The sequence below is a fragment of the Limanda limanda genome, chromosome 22 (genome assembly GCF_963576545.1).
Source record: "Limanda limanda chromosome 22, fLimLim1.1, whole genome shotgun sequence".
Classification (NCBI taxonomy): Eukaryota; Metazoa; Chordata; class Actinopteri; order Pleuronectiformes; family Pleuronectidae; genus Limanda; species Limanda limanda.
In genome coordinates, this window is record NC_083657.1 from 16417133 (window position 1) to 16442895 (window position 25763).

The 25763-nt window shown below is 41.1% G+C and overlaps 1 protein-coding gene across 2 annotated transcripts in view; it reads left to right on the forward strand.

Moving 5' to 3' along the window:
• Nucleotides 1-21458, forward strand: part of mllt3 (MLLT3 super elongation complex subunit) — a 47163-nt gene extending 25705 nt beyond the window's left edge. Inside the window, exons 5-14 of one of the 2 annotated variants that reach the window (XM_061066401.1) lie at nucleotides 1095-1133; nucleotides 2045-2173; nucleotides 4880-5458; nucleotides 11907-11976; nucleotides 12296-12349; nucleotides 13445-13583; nucleotides 14150-14246; nucleotides 14377-14445; nucleotides 15268-15339; nucleotides 19305-21458. In XM_061066401.1, the coding sequence (XP_060922384.1) occupies nucleotides 1095-1133; nucleotides 2045-2173; nucleotides 4880-5458; nucleotides 11907-11976; nucleotides 12296-12349; nucleotides 13445-13583; nucleotides 14150-14246; nucleotides 14377-14445; nucleotides 15268-15339; nucleotides 19305-19436 (1380 nt within the window). In that variant the 3' untranslated portion in view covers nucleotides 19437-21458. The remainder of the gene's footprint in view (nucleotides 1-1094; nucleotides 1134-2044; nucleotides 2174-4879; nucleotides 5459-11906; nucleotides 11977-12295; nucleotides 12350-13444; nucleotides 13584-14149; nucleotides 14247-14376; nucleotides 14446-15267; nucleotides 15340-19304) is intronic. The other variant, XM_061066402.1, reaches the window with a different exon arrangement.
• Nucleotides 21459-25763: the final 4305 nt, after the last annotated feature.

Genomic DNA, 25763 nt, shown 5'->3' on the forward strand with positions numbered 1-25763 from the left:
AATTGTTCATTTGATAAACTCTCTGAAACTGATGGTCCCTTAGTTCAAATGCCGTTAAAAGGAGACTATAACCATGGGTCATGGAGACCAAACCCCAGTCTGTCTCTCAAAACCACTCTACTCTGTCTGGGTCTACTAAAGACATAAATCTCAAAAAACTGCTCACAAAAATATAGTTTCAATAAATAAAAAAAAAAGCCTGCATGCGTGTGTGTGCGCTTGGGTTAAATGGAGTCATAATAGTGTTTGGGGAGGGACGTAGAAACACCGAGAGCTGCATGTGAGCGATCCCTCTCCCAGGTTAGTGTGGTATTATATAAGATTCGGTTACTATAAAAAAATGAAGCTCATAATTTGATTAATTATTAAATGGTCAAGATAGTATTTGCACAATCCCCTTTTCTTCTTTTCAGGCGTGAACAGGTTTCCAAAGAGGAAACTCCTTTGTTTGGCTCTTAGGCGCAGCAGCAGATGTTCAGGAGAAAAGTGTGACTGTGCATGCCAAATGTCATTCTGTTACAGTGCAGGAGGTGTAACCTAACCACTCCTCTTATCTGTTCTATTCAGAACAAGCTGCTGTATTGTCTGAGTCTCGTCATTTCATGTAAGAAATGATTCTGCACTCTACAATTGGTTTAACCACAGAGATTTGTTTTACCTGATTCTCTCAGTTATGAAAGTGATACAGTGCAGAATGAATGCCCCACACACAGTAGATCAGCTGACCTCATCTGTAAAGCTCTCTGTACTTGTTACAGTTGTGATAAACTGGCATCCGTTTACCTTCAGTCGTGTCCTCAGTCGGGTGCGCTCAGTCAGTTGGCCGCCGGCCAGAGACCCCCTGTGGACACGAGGTTTTATGGCTGGAGCTAAGTGCTCTGTATTTACTTTGCCAGTCAGCTCCCTCCGTCTTACTTTCATGTCACAACTCACATTATCCATTGGCCAGAGGAGAGTCATCACTGAAAGTTCTGTGATCTCGCTAGTTTCTCCACCATACCCTATTCCTCAGATTTGAACCATGCAGCATTTCTTTGTACCTGAATTAAAGCAGACGGAGATCAAATATCTTTCTCTTTCATTGTCTTTCACAGCAACGGGATCCTCACAAACGAAGTTCAGAAGACTCAAAAGTAAGACTTCTCTCATGCAGTTGGAGTCATGGATGCCTTCTGTAGAGATGACTAAACAATTGGACAACAAAACAAAGCTTCAGATTGCTTTGGTACCAGCGGATCAGTCCTGACCTTGTCATGTACCTTCATTAACATCAGCACTCTAATATAGCCATGCTGAAGTAGCTATATTCTTGTTACTGTCTGAGCCCTTAGATAAATTCTGCATATTTCAGCATTAAGCGTCACTTTCAGGTGTTTGAATGGATTACTGTTAAGATGAATGCACACTGCTGCAGCAACACACAGCAGAGAGTCACATGAAGCTGGTTTAGTGCTGTCGTGACCAGTGGCAAGAGGTGATGCAGGGTGGTGCTGAGCTGCCACTGAAATAGAAAGTACATACAAATTTAACTAATAGAAAATTTTATAGAAATTACACAAGATATGTTTGAAACAAGCCTATTCTCCCTTATACCACTATTTATGCTAAGCTAGGCTAACAACACCCTAACTAATGCACACAAAATGGCTTCATATGCAGATATGAGCATATAAAATCTGAAAAACAAAAAAAAAAAAGGTGTCACACTGGATTTCATGAGAGTTTGTTTTTTCATAAGAGCTGACGATAGTGTCGGGTGCAGTAAACATGATCATGTGAGCAGAGTTAATATATCACTTCCTGTCTCTATCTGCTGCACCCGGCTGCTCCATCTCTTGCCTGATTAACGCAGAGGATTTGACACATACTCACATTGAAAGGCAGACTACGGGTAACCTCTGTAGCCAATTCTCTGGATTTTATGTCGGGAAAAGGTTATACTCAGTCCTTCTTTTCACCTTTTATTACTGGAAACTCATGAAAAGTAATTTGATGCAAGGGAGTCTCTGATCACATTTGTTTGTTGTTGCTTTTTCTCTGTCAGGTGATGGTAATGCAGGAGGGCTCGACTTCTCTGTTCGGTCAGCACCTGAAGCTGCCTACACTTCCCAACAGCTCGCTGACATCCACCTTCTCAGACCAAAAGAAGAGTAAAAGCTTCCTCGGGTCAAAGGTCAGTCTCGTTTCCAGGTCCAGCCTGGAGCTAAACAACCTTCTCTTCTGCCTCCACTCCTTGGCTCCACCCAGTCCTGAAACTCTGAAACCCCTTCAATGTCTTCAGGCGCCTAATCCCCCACATATTTGGCAGGTTCAAAGACGTCCAACATATTTAAACTCTGGGATTTCAAAGGCATCCAACCTTGCTTTAAGCAAACTATATCTTGGCCATAAGCACTTACTCTGCTGACTCAGAAGTGCTGGAAATCTCTTACAACATGTAGGTCTGCAGATGGTCGACTTTATTTAAGATTTTAGACAATAATTGTTTAGAAAATTTGTAAATGAGTGAATAAGAAGGTTGGAGGGAATGTCCTAAAGGACGGGATTAGAAAGTCCATGTGAGATCTGAGACATTATGTCTTGCAACATAAAATAATTTATGTCGGTGAAGTTGCATGTTGTTTCCATTAAGTGTTATTTTCAGTCCCTTTTTAAATTGTGTCATTTAAGAGCCAGGTCAGAGGAGGCCCATTTCACATGGAAACAGTTTCCAGTCTAAACACAGTGTGTGTGATGAATTACTTGTGGAGCAGGAGGTCACACACACACTGTGTCATTGAGATGGTTCTGCATTTTTGTATTGGCCACCATCCAAAACAGTGCCTGTGTGTTCTCTCCCCAGGTGCACTAGTGCTGCTGTGGTATGCAGTGTCAAAACTTAAGTGTCTAAACTGTTTTGTTGTAATTTTACGTTGACATTTAGAGTCTTTGAGACGTTTTAATAGAGATTGATTCTATATTATAGTGTCAAAATAGAATTAAAAATGCCTCAAAAACAGCATTAGTCGCAATACGAAAGACTTAAACTCAATCCACACCAATCTTGAATTGCTTGTGTTGTTCAGAATAAAAGACTTATCCACTAATGTCGACACAGGCTGTAAGGAGACATTGTATATTTTTAAACCGCACGTGGGATATTAACAGTGGATTGTGCTGTGAGAGTTTCAGTCATCATGGTCAGACCTGTGGAAACACTGTTGCTACTGCTACTACAACAGCTAGGCTGCAGCATGGGAAAGTGGTAATTCAGCAAATTAAAAACATAATTTTGTATTGGTAATCCATCTATGTTATGCTCCATAGCTGTGTCCAGCTCACATTTATTTAATGAATCATATAATTTGTCATTATTATTATATACTGCTAAGAAGTACTAAAAAAAATGGCTATATATGGTCCTGACAGCTTTTCACCATTTCCTACAGTTTGAATTGTAGGACAGGTTTTAAATTCAATTGTGTAGAATTAGGATCTTAAAAAATCATGAATTTAATGGGATGAACCCTATTACCCATGTGACTGCTTATCTTTAGAGTTATGATAATAAAATACAAACGGTACATCACATAGTTAATTTCTATCTATTCTTGAAAATAATACATTCCTCGAAAGTAAAAGTGTATTCGGTTACTGTTCGATATGTTTTTTTAGTTTTAGTAACTACTTCTTATATATTATTATTCTTATTACGGGACCTTCACAGATTTACATGAACTTGGGTCACCTGCTAACCTGCTAATGCCATGGTGCTGAAAGGTTTGTTAAAAAGTGCCATTTTAGTGATCTACTCAAAGAACGCTGTGGAGGCTCTTGTGTCAATTCCACAGCACTAAAGCAGGTTTATGCCGCGCTGCCTTGGGAGAGAAATGGGTTTACTGCAGCGGAGGAGCACGCTAGAGGTTAGAATGAGCTGGCAGCTTTACATCCTGAGGTTCTGGGGTCACCAGCAGATAGACAAAATGAAAGGTTTTAGTGGTGGTTGGGCCGAGTTGTTACACACCCCGTCGTCTAGACTGCTTTAATGGGTTTACTGCATTGATGAAATATTGACAAGGGGGCTTGAGGTGAGACCCAGTGACAAATGGCCCCCGTCGTTAGAACCAATGCATTTCCTCCTTTCTCCACATTGCCCTCCGCTCCACTTTTAAGGATGCACATGTGTGGCTGTTGAAAAGCCTCCTTCACCCCAATGAACAACACTACTCAAAAGAAGCCCATAGTTTGCTCTTTAAGCCTTTAGATGGGGGCTAAGAAGACCCTTTGAGTTTCTTTTAAGAATGAACCTATTTTTACAGATGGTAATGCCAAACTGCAGGGTGGCATGCATGTTTTCTCTTGTGTAAAAGGCAGAGGATTAATCTTCCTTTGACCTAGCAGCCTGGTTTTTGCTCACTTTGTTGTTTTGGGACTAAGCATTTTAGAAGTTCAATATGTAGTCTTAAGTGCAATCGACTAAAAGATGAACCACAAGAGTGTGGTTCATAATCTCAGTTGCACCTCATTTGCCTGTGTCATTTGTTCTCTCAGCAGTACAAGCCCATTGCATCCTCTCAAAACAGTATTTCTCAGTAGCTAATTATGCCGTTGCCGTATTATGTTTGCCCATTGACCTAAAGTGGGATTTCCCTCTTCCTTGTGCAATAATCCGTTGAGCTGAAGATTTTTCTTTGTAGCATAGATGATTCATTGTAATTCTGCTGAAACACCCTACATATTTCCGTGCATGACTTAACTTGCCATCATCCAGTCTTTACATGATTTAGTCTATCAGGAACCAAGAAATCTAAACCCATTGATTATTGTTGAGTAATTTGTTCTTCAAGACATGTTCCTGCATTGTGTAGAATCTAATTAATTTGTTGGTTTTCATCCACAGGATGGCTCCAAAGGAAGTGAAGCTGCCCTTCTTACCACTGCCACAACCACCAGCACCAACAGCAGTAGCTTCTCCAAACTCTACAAACCCTCCAAGGACCACAAAGACAAGCCTCCAAAAGACTTAAAAGATCCCAAAAGTGCCTTCAGAGACTCCGGCTGGGAACCCAGCAAAGCCCCCAAAGAACCTTCCAGGAAACCCAAAGAAAACCAGCCACTTAGGGATATCAATCCTAAGATAGGCTTCAAGGAACCCAAGTCTTTGTCAAAGGAGCATCGGACTGAGGGTATCACCCATGGGTCAGGGATAAACAAGCGTCTGTCCACCTCTGACGGTGATGATCATCTGGCCAAAAAACGTAAAAAGGGATTTGTTGATTCCTCGGGGAAGCCGCTATCAGGTTTAGACGTTCAACATTCAGATAGGAAACTACTGAAGGATAGATCACAAATGCGAACAAGCAAATTACGACCAGAAGTTGATGAAGCTGAGCGCAAGAAGGTGTCAACGCTTCCTCCATTCCAGCAACTAGTGGACCCCAATGACTCTGATATGGAGGACCAGTCCAACAAATCAGATGTAAGTACAACATTTTCTTCTCATCCAAACCAAGACAATCACAGTTTGAGTTAAAATAAGAGTCAATGCCAGTTCTTTGTGTGATGATACAGCTACAATGAGGAAACACATGTCTTTTCTTTTCTCATGGAGGTTGAAAAAGCAGCTAAATCTATCAGGATGGACTAACTGATTTAAGATTTCATGGGTAGGCATTTATAAGCAGTGGAGAGGTATACAGTTATTTCAAGACGTTAAGGGGGTTAAGATTTGTTGGTGGTCAGTGCTTCCTTGGTGTGGAAGGGCTATAAACTCAAATGACCTGCAGGGAGAGAATCTTCTTTAATGGTGGTCTGGTGGACTCCAGGGGTCTGGGGTGGGAAATTGCAAGAAGGGGTGGCTACCAATAAACCTAACGGGAGTTCAGTCGCATTCGTCTGGGTGGTCAAAGAGGAAGTGAACACAACTAACTTCAACAGCAAGCTACAGCTACAAGATACACTTTTGCTTTCTTATTGAGAGAAAATGAAAGATTGAAATATATTTTTAATTATTAAATACAGATGTGAAGTGTGCTAACTTTATTATCTTGGGTATTGAACCCTTCGTTCAACTCAAGAGCAGGATTAGAAATCTTCATCTCTACAGTGGTGCTTTTCATGAATAGGCTGACATTCAACTGGGTTGCCTGGTCCACGCACATTTGGTGGAGAACCTCCCCATAAAGAAGGGCTGTTTTAAAGCCAAATAGTAGACAAGAAAGATTTATGGTTTTACAACACCTGAGGAGAAAAGGGAGACACGGCTGTGAATAGCCCAGAGTTCCCCTTTAATCCTTTTAGCTTTTGAAAGAGGAAAAAGGGTGAGCGTTTGTTAAAGAAAGGTCTAAATCCCTGCAGCAGTTTTCTTTTATGCAATAGTGTTTTCATTTCTAGTCTCGGTGCTTGTATAAAGCGTGGGTCTTTGTGCATCCTTCCACAGGCGCAGCTTGTTTAGGCCGGGGAATTATTACTTAGCACTAGCAAAACCTGTGTTTTTGTCTGCGTTGTATTGAAATGGCTTTTAAGTTTTCCCCTACAGGGACGGGGGGAAGGGTCTGTTGTAAAGGGGATGTGGGGTGACAAATGCCAGGTGTTTGATTCTCCCCAGGCTCACAACCCCGGTGGCCGAGCGCTGGGCCGACCCAGAGCGCCACTCTCATGTGACCGCTTGTTTGATCTCAGTGTTTTCAAGCGAGCGCCGGGCCAGAAACGGCAGAGAGGAGGAAATGTGGGGTAGGTGATGACATGAAGGTAAAGCAGGCTGCTGTGCTAGCACGAGAACCATGTTGTTAGCACCCTGGATGTGGGCACAGACTGAGTGATTTTTTACCTGCATGAGTTAGCTTTAAATCTAAGCCCTTTTGCAGTGGATTCTTCATGTAGGAATGAGGTTAAGGGGGGGATATTTATTTGATAAATAACTTAACATTTTAATGGCTTAAGAAATAGATGCAAAGCTTTTTCATTTCAGATCCTGGGGGCAGTAACAACAAAAAAGAGACCATGTAACAGACAAAAACAATTTGGCAACATTAAACTGATTAGAAAGATATTGCATTTCAAGAACTAATGTTGAATATTGTTGGCAACATTATCCAGAAGCGTTTAAGGACCAAAGTCTGACATTTCAATTGGTTTGAGAAGCAGCTCAACAGTATTATCTGTTTAATTATGGGCCTCAGACAAACTGTGGTGACAGGTTGCGCCTTGTGTCTGTAGCAGTACCACTTTCAATTTTCCTCATTAATTTGTGTAATTTCCTCAACATTCATCTCAAAAACTGATAACTGCACTAATGGTCTGAAAAAACAAAATAGTAAAATCAACAAATATTCATTGGAATAACATTCCAAACGTATAGATACGACTATACTGAATTAAAGGAGTGTCAGGGCTTGCTTTAATTCAGTTAAAATGAAAAGTAATAAGCTTGCATTATTCAAGCATGTTTTTTTAGTTTTTTTAAGAAGCGTTATGAACTTCCTGGAAAAGAACCTCCTGAAACAGTTTGATTTAAACTTCCCACTCTGGTTGAGAGCCTGAAATGTGACAGACAATTTGAGCCAAGTGGATCAAAGTCCTTGATGAGATAATGCAACTAAGACTCAATTGAGAAAAAACATTTCTGTGTTAACTACAGCGAGAGTTCAGAAGTTAACTGTACATTAGCAACATTACAGTATAAATGGCTTTGTCAAACTGGAAGGCCTCTAAATTCACATTAAATTCATTTTGTTTGGACAGCCCCCGCTGAATTAGACAAGAAACCCAAATAGTCTTGGTCAGCCAGGTCTTGTTTGCTGGCATTTCTTTTTGGCGAGAGTTAAGAGAGGAAGCCAAATTGATGCCAGTGAGCAACAGCTAAAGACTATTTATTGTCTTTGAAGAGGGTAGCTTTGGTGGCTTTGAGAGAAGCAGGACAAAAGCCCTAAAAAGGAGTGGTGGCAAGATTTATGGCCCCTTGAAGGAGCTGTCCCATAAACCAACAGACCAGCTGTGTGATGTTTGTTGGCAGGAGGTGACAAGCATTGAAGTCCCTCTGCCTTTTATCCTCACTTCTCTCTTTTTCTCTTGTGTGTCTTCTGTTTGGTCACTTCTCCCCAATTTGTTTTCTGGTTTGCAGTAGCAGACGCCTTTATGAATTTGGGTTTGCACAACAAGATCCAAGTAAACATTGTTCTCAGTGGTGCAGCTTTAAACCCACATTTACAGCTAATCTGATCATCCAGCCTGGACGTGGTAGAGTTTTGGTTGAAGATGTAAAAAGCTGTGAGCTGAAAGAACTTCAGATACTTTTTTTCCTTTTCCAGTTTGTATTTTTGTCTGTTAGCATGATAATCAAAATGTACTGAACACATTTTCTTCAAATTTGGTTGAAAGGTGGGTTATGTGGTAAGGAGAGAACCCATGGTATTTTGGCAGGGATCTGAAAAAAAGTGGTGGATCAAGGAATTCACTTTCTCTGACATTGTTAGATAGGGTGTTTAACACTTCTGCCAGGGAGTAATTCATGGAGTTTGATTAAATAAATCAGTCATATTTACAGGACTGATATCTATGAGTGTGTAAAAGTTGGTGCATCTTGATTAAAAGTTGAGTGTATTTATATTTGATAACTAATCTTTTCATCGAAACATGGTACTGGAGGAGAAATTAACTCACAGTTGATCAACTTCACACCTCATGTTGTTGAATAATTGAATTGCTTCATAAGGGACAGCTCTTGTAAATTTCCTGAAACAAATAATACCTTTGTTCATTTATTTCTATATTCTAATAGAATGGAAGCATGTTATGACACCAACGTATAATTCTTTGTCCACTACCACTGGATAAATGTCTCAAAATTTCTGACAAAGCGGTGTCTTCTACGTGTATGACACTGCATTGTCACCGGGATTTGTTTGTTTTCTTTTGGGTTTTTCTTATTTTGTGTCTTTCGCAGACACAAACCGACCCCCACCCTCTCGAGATGAATCTCCGCTTCGTTCTCACATGGAATACTGCTGAATTTCTACGGACTTTATATTAGGGGGTTAGGCAGAGAAAGTCCACGTTCACACATGCACCTCCTCTGGAGAAAATAGGGAGTAACTGCTGAGTTCAGTATAATTCAGTCTGCCTGCAGCCTAACTGAAAAATCATTAATCAAAACCCTGATTCCTTCCCCCGACCACAACTTACTCGAGGTTTTGTACACTGTCTTCAGCTAATATTTGCTAGTGATAATGTGATTAGTCTCCATACAATAGTTCTCCTTTATCTTGAAGGCTAGTTATTAAAGTAATAAATCAAAAGTTTGCCCAAACAAAAGAAAATAACTTCACCACACACAGAGGGCTACAGTTTTCCCTCACTATTCTGTTAGCATGCTTTTAAGCTCCAAGCAAATACAGAAAATCTAAATAGACACAGAGAATCCTTCACCTGATTAATTGCTGATGTCACCACTAATTTCTGAATGTTTGAACTTGAACTACACAACGGAAACAGAATGCTTAAGGCCAGGGGGAAGGGCAGGTCAACAAATCAGGGGCCAGATAATCACTTTTACAATGTGTCCATTAAGTCTGCTGCTCCATCTACTAGTGTGAGCTCTTTCTTCCCCTGAGGACTGACTCTCACTCACAGCCTCCTTTTTCTATGCAATTTATGTATGTCCACATATCAGCCCTGTCTTAGGAGGACGGGCAGTCACAAATGACTCTGCATCCAAGTAATTAGGAATCATCAGCGCAGGACAAACTACAACTACAATCTCTCAAGTTGAAAACTAATTTATTAACTGAGGTAAAGCAATTAATTATTTCACCATAAATTATTAATTAAATGCTTGAGACATGATAAGAGATCAGAAAGTACAGTAATATCCATATTATATTATCAAAACATGCATATGTTCACCCCTGTTTTGCGGAATGAAGAGGACTGTTTTTGACATGGTAGGATACAAACAATGAATGTTAATATATCGCATGATTAACTCCTGCAGCTTTGATTCGTGCAGCGTCTGCAAGCTCATTTAGCCAAAGAAGTCAAAACAAATTCACAGCTATAACACCAGTTGCTACAACTGAAGCACATGAATAGTATATTTGTGGTTGTTTCCCGGATGTGGTTTTCGTATGTGCCATCTTATTTCTCCTGTTCATTTCCAAGATTAATTGGTTTGAGACACTTGCTGAAGTTAAAACAAGCTTGTTTGTGGGTATTTCAATGAGTCGTAGTAGTAGTAGTAGTAGTTGTAGTTGTAGTAGTAATAGTAGTAGTAGTATGTTTGCATGGATATCCTTGCAGGGCAATGTTTTCCAGCAGGTCACATCTGCACTTGATTTCTTTAGTTTGTAGCATGTGGAGGCCTAAAAGACATTTGTCTGGCATTTATTTGCATCAACAACAATCTGGGGCTTCAGGGTCTGGATCTCTGCCTCAGCCGAGACGTTTCTCATGGGCTTGTAAAAGTCACTGTTTTGTACTAAGAGGGTCAGGAGTTGCCTTCCACCTAAATGAATCATTATTAGCTCTGATGGCTGCTTCAAATGTCCACTTTTGCCTGTCTCCAAATGGAATTAGCTTAATGTGGTGGAGGTTTGCTCTCCAGCAGCACGACACAGTGGCTATAGATGATGCTCTAAGATGTTTTCCTACTGCGCCTTACTATGTGTTTTCTCTAGTGTTTGAACAATAGATGCAAAATCCCTCCAGACATTTATTCAGAGGATGTTTCATATTAGAGGTCCAATTTTCTTCTTGATGACACCATGCGGCTCGTTGTAATACTGACACAAGTAAGACTGGTCACAAAAAAGTTCCAGCTTTGTTCAGGATGTCTTTCATCCACAGCCACAGCCTCTCTTGTCAGCAGGCAGTGGGTCAGCAGTGAGTGCAGACAGAAGCAGAAGAACAAGTGTCAGGAATGTGGTGAACGGAGTCACTCTCACAGCCGTGCATGCCTTGGATCACTGCAGGCATGGCTGACAGACTGAAGGGTGTCCAAGAACTAAATGAGTGGAACTCCTGTCATGACAGAACAGCATCTCTGAGGGAGCATGTATTGGCCCTGAGAATTTCCATTTAAACAAGAACTTCTGGCTGGTGCATTTAGACTCTGCTGACTCAGCTTTTTGTGAAGTGGGTGGAGCAGCATGTCTTTGGAAACATTTGTGCCTATTTAAAACATTTCTTAAAGTTGCAATAATATAGAAACACATGAAGCTCCTGAATAATGTACAACTCCAATAGGGTTATGTAAAGGATCATGCCTTTGATCATTTCCACTTAGACTCTGATAAATCAGGTTGTGTCCATCCTTTTGGCATGGCACACTGCTCTAAATAAGACAACAACCATGTGCTTTGGCTGCTATTGATATGGAGAGGAGGCAAGTCAGAGGGGTAATCAATTCAGAGTGCTTTGTCATTGAATTTGAGAACAGAGCATGGCCCTCATTGAATTCATTCACAACTGACCCAAAATCCACACGTGAAGATGCAGTAACAACATAATCATTAACCACCGGCTGCTTGTAGAGGATCTTAGAGTGTTATTCTCTCTGATTGGATGTTCCTTGCCAGAATGCACCATGGAAGTTTGATTTAACGGCTCATCTGAAGTTTTTATGTACCCACCCTTTTTATATTTTCTAATGCAGCTGTTCATCTTTTGTACTGATGATTCAACCTATAGACTTTCATGCTGACGCAGGCTGTAGCTGTAAATCACAAACAAGCCTATTTGGAAGTGAAGTGTCCTTCCCTTCCAGAGCCAGCAGTGTCTGAAGTAGCCAGAAGCCAAAGAAATATCCTTCAATTCCCCTAATGCAGAAATATACAATATTATACAAAATATTGGATGTTGCTGATTAATTAACTTAAAGTCGCTCATGTGTGTTGTATTTTTCACCGTTTGATTTCTCTTTTTCCTCCCAGTCCGAACAGCCCAGTCCAGCCAGTTCCAGCTCCAGTTCAGGCTTTGCTCCCACCCACCACAAACGACAAGGTAGCTTTCTGGAATTCATTCAATTTACAGGCGCTGATTATTGTGTATTTTCCTTTGGAAATTATTTGTTTAATTAGCCAGTGAAGCTCATATGATCTGAATAATAAAGCTGAAATTTTAGTGACACATCGAACAATAGTCCCTCGAACAATGATCTTTAAGATGCACTACAAGTCGCTAAGAACGGAAAATAGTCCAAAAGGGCCAGATGGGTTCAGAATGCATTGTCTGAGCCATAACATGGGAATATTTGTATATTTGGAGCTTCTGTTCTTGAAGGTGACGTCTGCTTGTGTTTGCAATTTTTCCCTGGATGCAGTGGTGGACTTAATCATCAGGAAAAGGGTGGCTATTCCTGCCACCACCCACACAGGTAACAGTACACCTGAGACCTGTGAGGCCACCACAATCCAGTCACATTTGCATGGAGAACATTTTTCCCGCTTGTTTATTTGCATGAACATTCATGCACATCCTTACGGCCATGTCAGCAGGGGTGTTGCTGTTGTATCTTGATAGGACCATCATTGCTGATGCAGCAACATATATGCATATTCTCTCTGTCCTGTCTTTTTGGTTGATTACATTTATTGTTGTACAAAAGCTTTGAAAACACAGTGAGCCAAAATGTTGGGTTGGTTGACTTAATCCCACAGAAATGTTCAATATAGCAATATAAATTTGGATTAATCTGCAGTTGAAACTAGTCGCAAATATATTAACTTTCCTCCTGTTTATTTAAATGTCAGTGTCCAGCTGTTCTAAGAAATCAGTGAAATTAACGAAACACATAGTGAGCAGGTTTTCTCAGGGTTCCCATTGCTTGGACCAATGGGCTTGGAGTATGGGTAGCATAAGCTGCTTTAAGACATGCACTGAACTCTGCAGTTACTCCATATTTTCTCCAGTGGAGGTGCATGCGTTAACGCAAATGTCAGAGTGAGAGGCTCCTCAGTTTCTGCGGATTTTCTCCGCCTGGCCTCCGAGTATAAAGTCTGTCGAAATTCGGGAGAATTCGATGTGAATCCAACAGAGGATTTTGCTGTGAATGCATCTGTGCAGAGAATGCCCCCCCTCCCCGCTGTGTTGTGCATTTGTGAAAGGCAAAGTTATGTCTGAAATTGGCTACAGAGCAGAGAAGTAGTGAGAGATGGAGAAGCAGATTGTTGGTCTTGTTATTTTTGTGGTTTTGGTCTTTCTGGTGGATTTGAAATGGAAATTAGTTTCAGACTTCTCTTTTTAAAAGAAAGAGTGAATGTGTCCCCAGTCTAACTGGAGTCAACCCTGCAGCTGGTCCTCACCTCCAGTGGTTCCTTCAGCCACAAGCTCTACTGCACCGTCTCACCATCCCTCCACCACACAGCATTATCTGCTGCTTTGTGCATGTTTTCACTTGCATTGAATTTTAAATTGATTTTTCAAATGAAACTTAATTCCAGTGTCGTCATTTGTGTTCTTTCACACAAAGTGTTGGGCCCGCTGCAGTCAGTGATGCAGGATCTGCACTCGGACGACAACGACGAGGATTCAGAGGATGATGATGAAAATGACATGGACTCTGATATGGAGCGATTGGCACACACGCACCTCACCCACCACCAGCGCAGGTTAGTAAATGGTCATAATCATTGTGTTACAGGACCGCTACTCATCATAGACACAGGCAGCAGATACATGCCTACTGCCTCTTTCTTGTCATTATGAGAAACGTTTAAACATGTTCATATCATAATGAAACTCTAATGCGACAAACGAGACTAAGGTGGGCCGCCACATTCTAGGTAATTGATGGAAAACACTGCACATTGTGTGCATGACACCAGGTAGAATGTCTGGACGTTCAGTTTCCGTTACTGTACCTGAGTGGCAGTAATACAAATCTTTGACCAATACCCATTTTTCAGGAGGAAATTAGTCCATATTTATATGATGATATAACCTCAGTTTAAACTGAGCCACAGTATCCATATGTTTTAAAATCTCTATTTGTCATCCATGTGAAGTGCCTACATTTCCCTTGGGTATTAGCAGTTGGACTCTGAACAGTGAAACGGCTCTGATAAAGCCCCTGTAGACTCTGTGCCCTGCCGCAAACAGCAGAGTGAGGGATGTTCAGTTGCTGGTGAACATGTGCTGAAGCATTTGTTTTCTGTTTTCTCTTCTACCTGTTCAGGGTCAGTTTAAGTGATGGCAGTGAGAGTGACAGCTGCTCGCCCTCACCCCCCTCCCGCAACGAGGCCCCGCCCTTACTAAAGACTACTAATAACCAGGTAAATTCCTATGATGTCACATATTCTGTATTGGTCATTCAATGTAGCACAACGCACCCAAGGTGTTGGCTCTATGTAGCCCCAGGTCACCCGGAGGGACTGACCCTCTGTTTACTTTGTGTCCTGTCAGATCCTGGAGGTGAAGAGTCCCATCAAGCAGGGCAAACACGACAAGAACAAAAACCTTGACTGTGACAAGGTAAACGAGATTCCTTTTAATTTTGTGAGTTTAAAACAGCCAATCTCAAAAAGACCAGTGAAATATTATCAGTTAGAAATGGAGAGTGTGTAAATTGTCTTTATTTATATAGCACTTTTCTAGTCCTTATGACCTCTTCACAGAACAGTTTCACCAAGCACACTTCGGCATGCGGGTGGGTAAGACTGGGATTGAACCGCCAGCCGCCCACAGTAGTTTACTATAGTGTGTTACATCATTCAGCCAGACACAGGGTAGATGTGTGTTCATCAGCTTGGTCCCAGAAGATAACATGGCTGTCACACTGGCTGGCTCTGATATGAATGGGTGAACACATGACTCGTTAGAATGGTTGTTTGATTATTCTAACTTTATTGTTCTATTTGGCAGTAACCAAGGCTGCAGTGTGAAGCTTGTTGCATAAAACCATTTCCCTCTTCAGCTCGGCTTACTCATCAGTGAGCCCGTCAGTATAAACTCACACTGTGCAGCTGCATATGAAACATGTGAAATACACATTTTATTTTCAATTGTAGTAGGAAGGTAGCTAATACTTCAGATCAGAATATTTTTCCTTTAAACCAAAGTCTTTCCCATTTTTAACAATGCAGGGTACCGAGTTTTTCAGTATACATGTGTATCTGCACATGAGTTACACATGTATACTGAAAAAAGAAGCTTACTGTGTGTTGGAATGTTAGGGTTCCACACAGGGCCAAAATGTTCATTATCCTGTGTCCAACAGCTGCTTCCTGTGTTGAAGTGAACACAGAAGATAATACACTAACACTAAAAAAAAAAACTGCTGTGTGTGTTTTTAAGGCTTACCTGGATGAGCTGGTGGAGCTGCACAAAAGACTGATGACGCTAAGAGAAGGTCACATACTGCAACAGGTGAGCTGCAGCTGGTCAACAGTGTGTAACACTACAGTCACTCACCTCTCACCCTGCCTCTTCGACTGCACCCTATCCCATAATGCGCTTCACACATTTAACAATCCGAGGAACCAACACACAGGTGAGCGGCAGGGTATTTGAAAACCACAATGCTGCCAAGTGATTAGTGAACACTGTGATGTGTTTATGTTGGCAGTCGTGGCTCAGTGAAGCCATGCAGGTCCTGTAGCTGCAGTCATCTGTTCAGGTTGCTCTGATAACTCCCTCAGTCAGCCAATGGGCCCAGGGGGAATAAGTTGCTCTTTAATACTGACCGATAATCTTATTATTAAGATGAGTAAATAGTTCTGTGTACATAATACAGTTGAGCTGATTTATTCTAGTGTATGTCTGTACAACAGTGTGGTTGGGGCAGGGTGTTCAAGACTTAAGACAGTGCCGCCGATTTTTTTTTTAGAAAGGAAAAGCAGAATAACATTTTCTTTTCCAGACCACAAGGTTTTTTCTATCTGTTGAAAAAGTGAAAATGCCCTAACCCCTTCACTTGGGTTCAGTTTCATAACATTCACCCTTTTTGTCTCTCTCACTCTTTCTCTGTTAAGTGTTCAGACCTGAAAAATTTTGATCACAATAACCTTCCTCCAATGACTCTATGCCCGGTGAAAGACCGAACACAGCTCAGTATTTAAATAGTTTTGTCTTTTTTCTGTTTAGAAATAGTTTTAATTCGCCCATGGAAAACACCAGTTTACTCCTAGATAAAAGCTAGAGTGGGTAAGGGGACAGGACCAGTCCTCTCCTCAGTTGTCACGCTATTCAAGACACTTGTGGCTGGAGTGAGGACAACACCAGGCGAAAAGCAAGAAAACACGGCTTTACAGAGCACTACCATCTTCTACTCATATTTATCTGTTGTAATTTGTAAATGAGAGGAGAATGTGACCTGAGATGGACAGGACTCATTTATATGTGGTATCTAGATACAACATTGATACAGAATACATTTAATAGTGTAAATGGAGTCAAAGCACAGTGTTAGAATCAAATCTATGTGGAGTGTTTAACATACATTAATTCACAAAATGAACAGAAATGTTTCTCCATTGTTTTTTCCCATTTAGAATTCTCTTTAAATATATAATCTTATTGTGTCTTGGCATAATTTATTACCCACACTCGCAAGTGTACCTTACACTTTATGAAAACATAGTTCAACTACTAACCTCACTTGAACATTGTAGTTTTATTAAAAATGTCTGAGTTATATGTTTTTGTTTATTTTAGACCAGTAACTAACAGCGGTGTACCTAAAGGTATAAAATTGGGAAGAAGTATTTTACACTGAACTGCGAGGTTCCAGGTAAAATATACTGAGTTGGTTCCCACAGTTTTCCCTCCTCTCAGCATAATATCCCACATGCCAGTGGTGCTGGTCGGCTTTATTGTTGCATTGGATTAGAGGAGGAGCTGAAATCTGTTACAGATCCTCTGTAATCTGTGGTTTCATCTGGAAGCAATGAATTATTTGGTTAACCTCCCTCCACCTAAGAGATTGCATGTTTCTTGCTTATATTCTCTCGGCCTATCGTATGACTGCATTAATAGATCTTCCCAGCGGAGGCTGCCAAGTCCTGCCTCGCTCTCCTAACAAGACGTCTGGCTCTGAGGAAACACACGAAATCCCATCCAACGCGGCGGCGCTCGTGCACGGCTTTCACCGGCACAGTAATCAAGCTAATCCGGCAGAGTTCACCAACAGGCTTCACTTCCTGTTACAAGAGATGGAAATGATTAAGTCGCAGCCTCTCTGCACACTGGTGGGTCGCACAGAGCTGCACTGTGGGACTCCACAGGAGTTTGCTAGCTTGTTTCCAGCTGAGTCCCAAAGAGCAAAGAAAATGGGCAAACAGGCCAAATCGTCAGCCACACAGCGCAAACAAGTAGGAAAAGTGTGAAGTGACACTTGAGCATCTGACTTGCATCTGCCCTGTGATTAAAGCAGGCTGCCATTCCTTCCACAGAGGCTTTGTAGTGTGAACAGATTCAGGTTTTTTCCAAAGTGACTGTATCTAAAAAACAAAATACTACCCAGCCGTCTTCTTTTGGTCAACCAGCATCAAAACATCTAATCAGAGGAAAAGCTCAGTCGACAGGAGACCGATCATCTTGTGGTTCTGCTTAACCCAAGAAAACAACCAGTGGAAAATAGTCATCACAAAAGTTACATGTGTAGCATTGGCACTTAAAACCAGGTCCAGCATTGAAATTGCTCCCACATACGCATTAGTGTTAGTGATCAGTTTTCTTTTTGCATTGTATCAGAAGACAGCCGGTCAGCAGCTCTAGATCCTGTGTCAACATTTCTCATTCACACATATTGGTTCCGCGTCTCGTTTGTCTAAAAGAAAAAGTCATTTGTTTCTTACGGAACTATAGAACACGACCCCTCTTGTTCTGTGGACAGTGAAATGAAGATTTTTCCAGGGTGTTTAAGTCCAGCTTTACAAAACCAAATGTCTCACATCTACAAAACAGACAAATTTGAAACAAAACATATGTGAAGAAAAACCGATGTGTGCTTCCTTTTAAAATAAGCAAATCGGTAATTAAAATGTTTTAAATTCAGTTAGCCCCGAAAAATGTTGAGTTTTGCTTCTCCAATTTCTCAGTAAATGATTTTCTGGATCTTGATTAAAAAAAAAAGTGACTTTTATGGAGTTCGTTCAACTACATGCAGATTATGAAACATAATTTACCTTTTATTTTCCTATTGTAAGAGCGAGACAGACGTGGAGGATTGTTTGGCCTTGCCTGAGGTTTGTGCTCCACTAAGTGCTGTTCTAGCTTAGTTCAAATTTGAATTTGCAGAGGCTGAGAGCCTGAAGAACAAAAAAATGTTCACAGTCCTTAATTCTTCCAGTCTTGTCCAAGGTTGAAATACTAAAAGAAGGTAGAGTGCCAATAGAACAGAAATTCATAAGTCATAAGTTGCTGATCTATTTTCCTCTCCGGAGGCGGTGCACGTGTGAACGCAAATGTCTTAGTGAGACGCTCCGGATCATCTGCAGACTTCTCCCACTGACCAACTAGTATAAAGTTCGCAGAAAGTCAGGAGAATTTGATGTGAGATCGCAGCAGGGGACCCCCCCACTGGATTCAATGTGAACGAGTGGGTGGTCGCAGAAGCTTCTAATGCACGACAGACGCAAAAATGAAAATGTGGTGTCATACAGGTAGAAGACGGACGGAAATGTCTGATAACAGCTGACTGTGTATTGTAAAGAAAATCTAAGTGATATCCATAGAGGAATTTAAACTTAGCTCCCTGTCTCTGCATCCGGCTGCTCCACCTCTCGCCTGAAGAATGCGGAGGATTTGTTGCTGTTGTGAATGCATCTGTGCAGATAATCCCCCCCCCTAAAAACAGCTTGTTAATGTGTAACTGACTGTACTTGTGCTACTATAACGTGTGTAAGTGTGAATACTGAATTAAATATAAGCACTAGGTGAAGTGAAGTACTAAAAGAAAGTAGCAATGTTGTGAAAGGAGTTGAAGTGTCAGTCGAAGATCAATGGAAATAAATGTGATTAACTGTTCTGGGAATTGTTTGGTTTCTCTACATATTTCAAGGTCTTGAACTTCTATGTAAAGTGCCTTGAGATCATGTTTATTATGATTTGGTGCTATACAAATTAAATTGAATTGAGTTCATATCAGCTTTAGTGTAAGTTCATAAACCTGCTCAGTGGAATAAGGTTTACAAAGGATGAAGTGGCAGTTCTAAGAGTACGCATTGGAAGAGGTGTGAATCATAGCTGAAGTGTGAGTGAAGACATTACGTGTTACATCATGCCACTGATTTCATGTATGATCATGTGACATGCCCAATACTACTGATTCTACTGATCAGAACAGAAATGACTACATCCTGTATTCACCCACTGTCCCCTGTGTTTTCCAGATTGTGAACCTGATTGAAGAGACGGGACACTTTCACATCACAAACACTACTTTTGACTTCGACCTTTGCTCTTTGGACAGAAGTACAGTAAGGAAGCTCCAGAGTTACCTGGAGACCTCCGGACTGTCCTGAGGCCCCGAGCAGCTGGCTGCTGGATCTCTGTCTCCACATAGACTTCTGACTTCCCTTGAATAAACTCTTTCGATGCAATGCAAAAGCCCCACTGCGGCCCGGGTCCAGTTGCTGTGTGCGTCCGGCCTGCTGGTTGGACTGGGCTCTCTGAATGAAGAGGTCGTCCCGCTGCAGAAACCAGAGCCAGGTGTGGTGGGGACGAGCCCTGTCGATCAGGAGATCACCCAGAAAGCCTTGAAAGCTTCACTTGATCTCAAAGAAAAACCCAAGTGGGGAGTGGGGGCCGTGTTCTCTTAATGAATTTGCATATCGTTACCATGTATGTTTCTTGATTTGTTGTACATTGTGACAAACGCATGGTCAACACTGCCTTACAAAATTGTAAGTCTTATTTATTGAATTTAATTTGCAGGTGTGTGTGTATTTGAAATGGCAAAAAAAAAAAAAAAAAAAAGCAGCAGAATGAGACTTTGTAAAAGCACTTCACAGCAGACACATCACTACAGTAATGTCACTGACCTGGAGTTTAAATCAAATCAAACTGAATAATGTTAATAGGAACAAAAAGTGATTCACTTTTCAATTGATAAAAAACGTAATTGGTTTGTCCGACTCTATTGGGAAACGAGCAATCTGGTTTTTTTTTTGTGAAAGTTATTGTAAATCTGAAACACTAAATACTGGTTTTGCAGGAATGAAAAAAGAGGCATGGCCAGTTTAGACTAGTCTTGGTCAATTGCAAACACATTTTTGACAAAGTGGCTTTGCTTTGTCAGGGACTTTGTCAAAGAACGGAGCAGCAAGACAAGAGGAGGATGACATATTTGTGCTTGGAGAACAAGGTTGTTTTTGAGCGGCAATCAAGGCCACACTGAACCCATAACTACAAATGTCTTTAAAGATGTCGTCGACACAGATTATATCACTGCCTACATAACATGTGAGATGTGATGAATCACACAAATTGGAGAGGACAGCACTCATTTACATTAAATCTCTTTAAAGGTGGTTGTGATGCTCCCCTCTGCTGTACACACATCACACCACAAGCTAGTATTTGCATAAATTGGGCATAATCGTCGGTTTATGGAATGGATGCAACTCACCGAAAAGGTCCTGACAGATGCATTCAAGATGCATCCTGAGGGGAAGATGTCTTACTGTTAAACAAAGAAATAGGACATGACATAAAAATACCACTCAGAGGCAATAATTTAGCACCTTTTTTGTGTTTCCTCTTAAGGAAAACTTGTTTCAAAGGATGTAATCTTATCACTGAATTAAGTTCCTTGCAATTCGATCAGTGCATATATCTGCATTAATTCAGCATCCATAAAACAATCCAAATGACTGCGAAACCACTCACCTTTTCTTGAAGCAGTTTTTTACTGATTTGACGCTGTACAGATCGAGATGTGAGCGGCAGCTGCTGGAACGAGCTGAGCACAAATCCCTGAGGAGGACGTGTTCATCACATCTTTCTGCTCCTGCAGCTTCAAGAGAGCAGAGCCAATGGAACGCGCCAAAACCACAGTTAACGGATTCACTCGGTTTAAGTTTGGACCAACATTTGTCTACAGAATATCATCTCTTTGCCATTGGGAGGAAAAAGGATTCATAGCACATACATCAGAGGAAAGGGAGGACTAACTCCCTTTAAGATCACTGCAGAGAAAAGAAACTCCTGCGTTCTGCATTTCTGAAATGTGTGATGAAATTATTTGGCTAAATCTCATGGGTTACGGGGGAGGCAGTGGGAATTTTTGGACTGACAGGTAATGTTACGGGTGAAAAAAAAGTCAGATCTTTTATTTATTTTGTTGGAGCTTGAGTTGTTAAATCAGAGCTCAGCGTTCATTTTTTTCCGAGAAGAAAGCCTTTGTTGGATTTTAAACTGAGGACACACGTTTGCCAGTCTGATAAACTGAAGTTCAGAATGACAAACTGCTCCGGTCCTTTCCAAATCACCTTAAAGGGGTTTAGCTTTCCCTGCGATCTGTCTTATGGTTTCTTGTGTATTTTGAGGACATACAATAAACATTCTGTATGATGTACAGATGAGTTATTAAGCTATTTGTTTATGAGCTTTTTTGGGAGGGGGGCTTAGTTTTTTTCCCGCAGCTGCAAATGTTTTCATTACTATTTAAGCACAAGCTCCCTCTGGCCATTACTTGATTTTGAGTGAAAGATTGCCAATTTTTTTTTGTATTGTTAAATATTTGAAACTTACAACATTAAATCAGAGGTTCAGTGTGTAAGATTTAAGTGAGAGGGATCTATTGGCATAAATTGAATATATAATAATCCTAGGGATGTTTTCACGAGTGTTTATTCATCTAAATTATTGTTTCCTTTACCATAGAATGGGCCCTTTACATTTAAATACTTTATTAGGACCGGGTCCTCTCTACGAAGGCCGCCATGTTTTAAACGATAGTCCATACTGGACAAACTAAACACCTTTTGAGTTTTTATCACAACTGAAGGTTACCACAGGTTCTCTTTCCTGTTTGGAAGGGGAGGGGGAGGGGTATACAGCTGCAACCGGCAACTTCACCACTAAATTATACACACTGAACCTTTAAAGCTCTTATATGTAGGAATTGAAAATATCTGTCTCCTCCTAGTGGTAGTATGATAAACCACAGTCAGTGAGGTGAATGGGCAGAATACAAAGACAGCACAGCACCAGTTTCCACAGGGTTTATGTCATCTTTCCACAAATTGGTGTACTCCAAATAATTATAAAGCTTCTACCACAGCCAGATATAAACTTTACACGTAGCAGCTTTAATTTAGTGTCATTTCCTGAGTTGAATTTTCATATTCATGAAACCAGCATTTTATTGAGACAATGACCGAGGATGCTGTGTAGTGTACTGGTAAATGATGTGCATCACATACACTGCACCAGCGCAGGGTGTAAGAAATGGATGAAAGGCTCCATCGCCTGTTCTTCTGTGAATTTTTTTATTTTCTTTCAGTTTTTCCTTCTGACAAGAATCAATTTTTTACCCACATTATGATGGAGACATGCCCTTGAAACGTGAAGCTGTGATTTATTACAACTTGGGTTTAGTTTCCATGGCGCTGGTAATCAGTGGTGCTGGCTCATGATAACGTTTCTACAACCACATTCACTGACTGTGGGAAATCGGGCTTCAGAGTTGGACTCAAATCTGCAGCGGGTGTTTTTAAAACAGCTTTAGGCTCAATATCTGAGGTTCACAATTTGAGGGCAATAAAAATCCATTTTAGTTTAATGGCTCAGTAGGAGTGTAAAGTCACTTGGTTTCCTCTGGTTGATGTTCTTTTTGTGTCAGTCTAAGTGGGTGGTCTTATCGAGGAAAAGCTGGAAGTGGTCCAGTTTTTCCATTTATTTTGGGCGAAGGATCTCACATGCTCGATGTCATGCGTCTTACCAGGCCTGCACAGGAACAACCTGTTCCTAAATGTTAAAAATGTCTCCGTGGAGGAGTCGGTGGGTGTTTGTCTCTGTTCTTCTCAGATTCAGTCGTGGTGCAAATCGGTTCCGGTTCCATTTGCTCTGCTGTGATTTTTATTTAATGTTTTTGCTTTTTGGCAACACTACCAAATATAGATTTGACAGCAGAAATCTAAATCTGTCAGTTTGGTATGAAATCTCCTCCGCACATTAATGCTCCTTTTGACTTGAACTGAGCCCGTGGGTAGGCACAAAGACAGGCCGTCATATCCTACACACACACCGTGGTGGAAGTGGCTGTGGGAGGAATGAAGAGAGACAGGCCTCAGAACACACTTCACTGGGATTTGTGGGTTTGAATGTCTAGAAAGTTGCACAATTTGCCGTATGCGTGATATTTAACTTTTGCTGGTGGGAATCATATATGATGCAGTCTCTGCCTCGGTCAGCCTCTGAATTTACCAACATGTTTTGGCACAAGGCCTCATCAAGGTGCCTGTGAATGGTAATGTGGTGCAATGATCCGATGGTCCAACTTGTAATTAGACGTGGCAGTGCTAACCAAATGTAGAGACACCAGTGTATAGTTGTTATGTTCATTACATAAAGCAACAGTGTTTAAATTAAGACGTCATCATTTCCCAAACGCTCCATTTTTACTTGAATACACAGAAACACAGAGAGTTTTTTAAAACCGGCACTTCGGAAGGCGTTTATGAAAAACTCTGTTTTAGTGACGTCAAACACTGGAGAAGGTTTGTTTTTGCAAATTAGCTACATTAGAGTGGACAGGGATCATATCCTATCATAATCAATGCTTGGTTGGTTGATATAAATAGCCAACCTAAGTACTTGCCCAGGTAATATCTCACCAAGTCTGGTGAGAATTATTTTGGACACACACAATACAAGCCTAGTCTTATGATAGTAAATCTTTGTTCAGGACATGTTTCTGATGGGTTTTTTTTGTACTACAGTATTATAACAAGCTGAACCCTCTGTGAATGTAACAACCGCTTCTCTGTGAGCGCAGAAATGGTAAATGGTCTGTATTTATATAGCGCTTTTCTAGTCTTGATGACTCAAAGCACTTTACAGCACAGTTTAACATTCACCCTTTCTCACACACATTCCTACAGAGAATCTTTGTGAGGCACTGTTCTCTATGAGAAGGGGGCAATATGAGGTTCAGTACCTTGCCCAAGGACACTTCAGCAGTAGGAATGTGGAAGACTGGGATCAAACCGCCGAGCTAAATCTCCAGCTGCCTCCCACAGAAAAAATGACATATGCAGCATCACATATACTTTCTGTGCATCATTAAGTTTCTTCTCTCTCACAGTTATTTTATAAGCTATTTAGCCGGGTCGATAACATCTCAAATAATGTGAATTAAGTGTAGCTAAAAGCTTGAATAATAAATATGCATAATTATTGAATAGTTATAAATAACTCTGAATATTTGAAGTCGTATGACATACTGCTGAGGATGGCTCAGCTCGGAGGCTGGAGATTTGGTTATTTGTGTCACTTCTAATGTCAGTGGGATTCTGGAGGAAGTTTCCTGAGTCCAGAGCAGAACTTGTGTGGACTCCACGTTTGGTCTTTTGCCAGGGACGAGCCTGCGTTGCATCAGAGCTGACAGAACTGGCAGTGAAAGATAAACTCGCTCATGACAAAGAGTTGGGGACAGTTCACAAGGTAAAAAAAGGTTTGGCGCTTCGAGTGGAAGAAACGCTTTGTTTTCCCATCAGTGAAGTATTACCTCATGAATCATTTTCCTTTCACCCACAAACACTACTGACGTCGGAGTTGTTAGAGTTCCACAACACAGTCGCTGCAGACTTCCACATGCTACAACTCTCCGCATGTCCCTTGAGCATCAACAGCTGAGAAGTGTGTTTTTTTACTTCGACTAAAGTAGGACTGGAATGCAGGTCACCTGAGTTTGGGTCCTTGGAGGCCAGAAAAATTGATATGAAACATTATAGGAGCAGATAGCAAGAGCAAGACTTTACTGAAAAACATAAGTCTGTCTGTCTGTCTATTTTCTTGACAACCTCTCACCCAATCAGCTTTAAACTTGGCTAGTGCGTTGCTGTGAGCCCAGTGTTTGAAAACACTGGGCAATTAAAACACAGAACAATTAAACGCGACACATCCGTCCAAATGACTGGTGGTTCTGTGAAACCATAACCATGTTGTGGGTTGTGTCACGTGGATATGTCATCATGCATTGTGAGACTGTGTTGAGTGTGAAGTTGTTGGATGATGCTCTCAACAAAACTGCTGCCTGATTAATGAAGGCCAATAGAGTAGCTCCTACTGAAGGACACACTGAATGGGCACTGCCTATCTGTCTGTCTGTCTGTCCGTCCATGCGTCTTTTAACCTGTCACTCCGTCTGCCTGACTGTCCATCTATCCGACCACCCACCTGTCTGTCTGTCTGCCTGCCTGTCACACACAAACTAGCTACCTTACTAACACACAAACAGACAAATCAATGCAGACAGAATAAGAATAATACAGACCCGTACATCATCTTCTACCAACAGACACATTGTGAGTGGGGACTGCACTGCTGCTGTGAGAAAGATCACAGTTTGTGTTGGATCAGAACAGTGTGCTGTGAATCATGATCTAAAGGCCTCAATGAAAACATTTGTATGCTCCTGACACGCACCAGACGTACGTTTTCTGTGACATTTCCGAGTTCATCAAAGCAGAAATTGTAGCAGATAACCAGAATGGCACTCAGTGCACTGTATACCTCCTCCCAGCTCCAACAGTCTCCGACAACATGATTGTATTAGGCCCCTGGGTTGGGAATTTGATTAATTGGTTGAGTAGATTGTGCATTATCCTACAAACAAACAAATA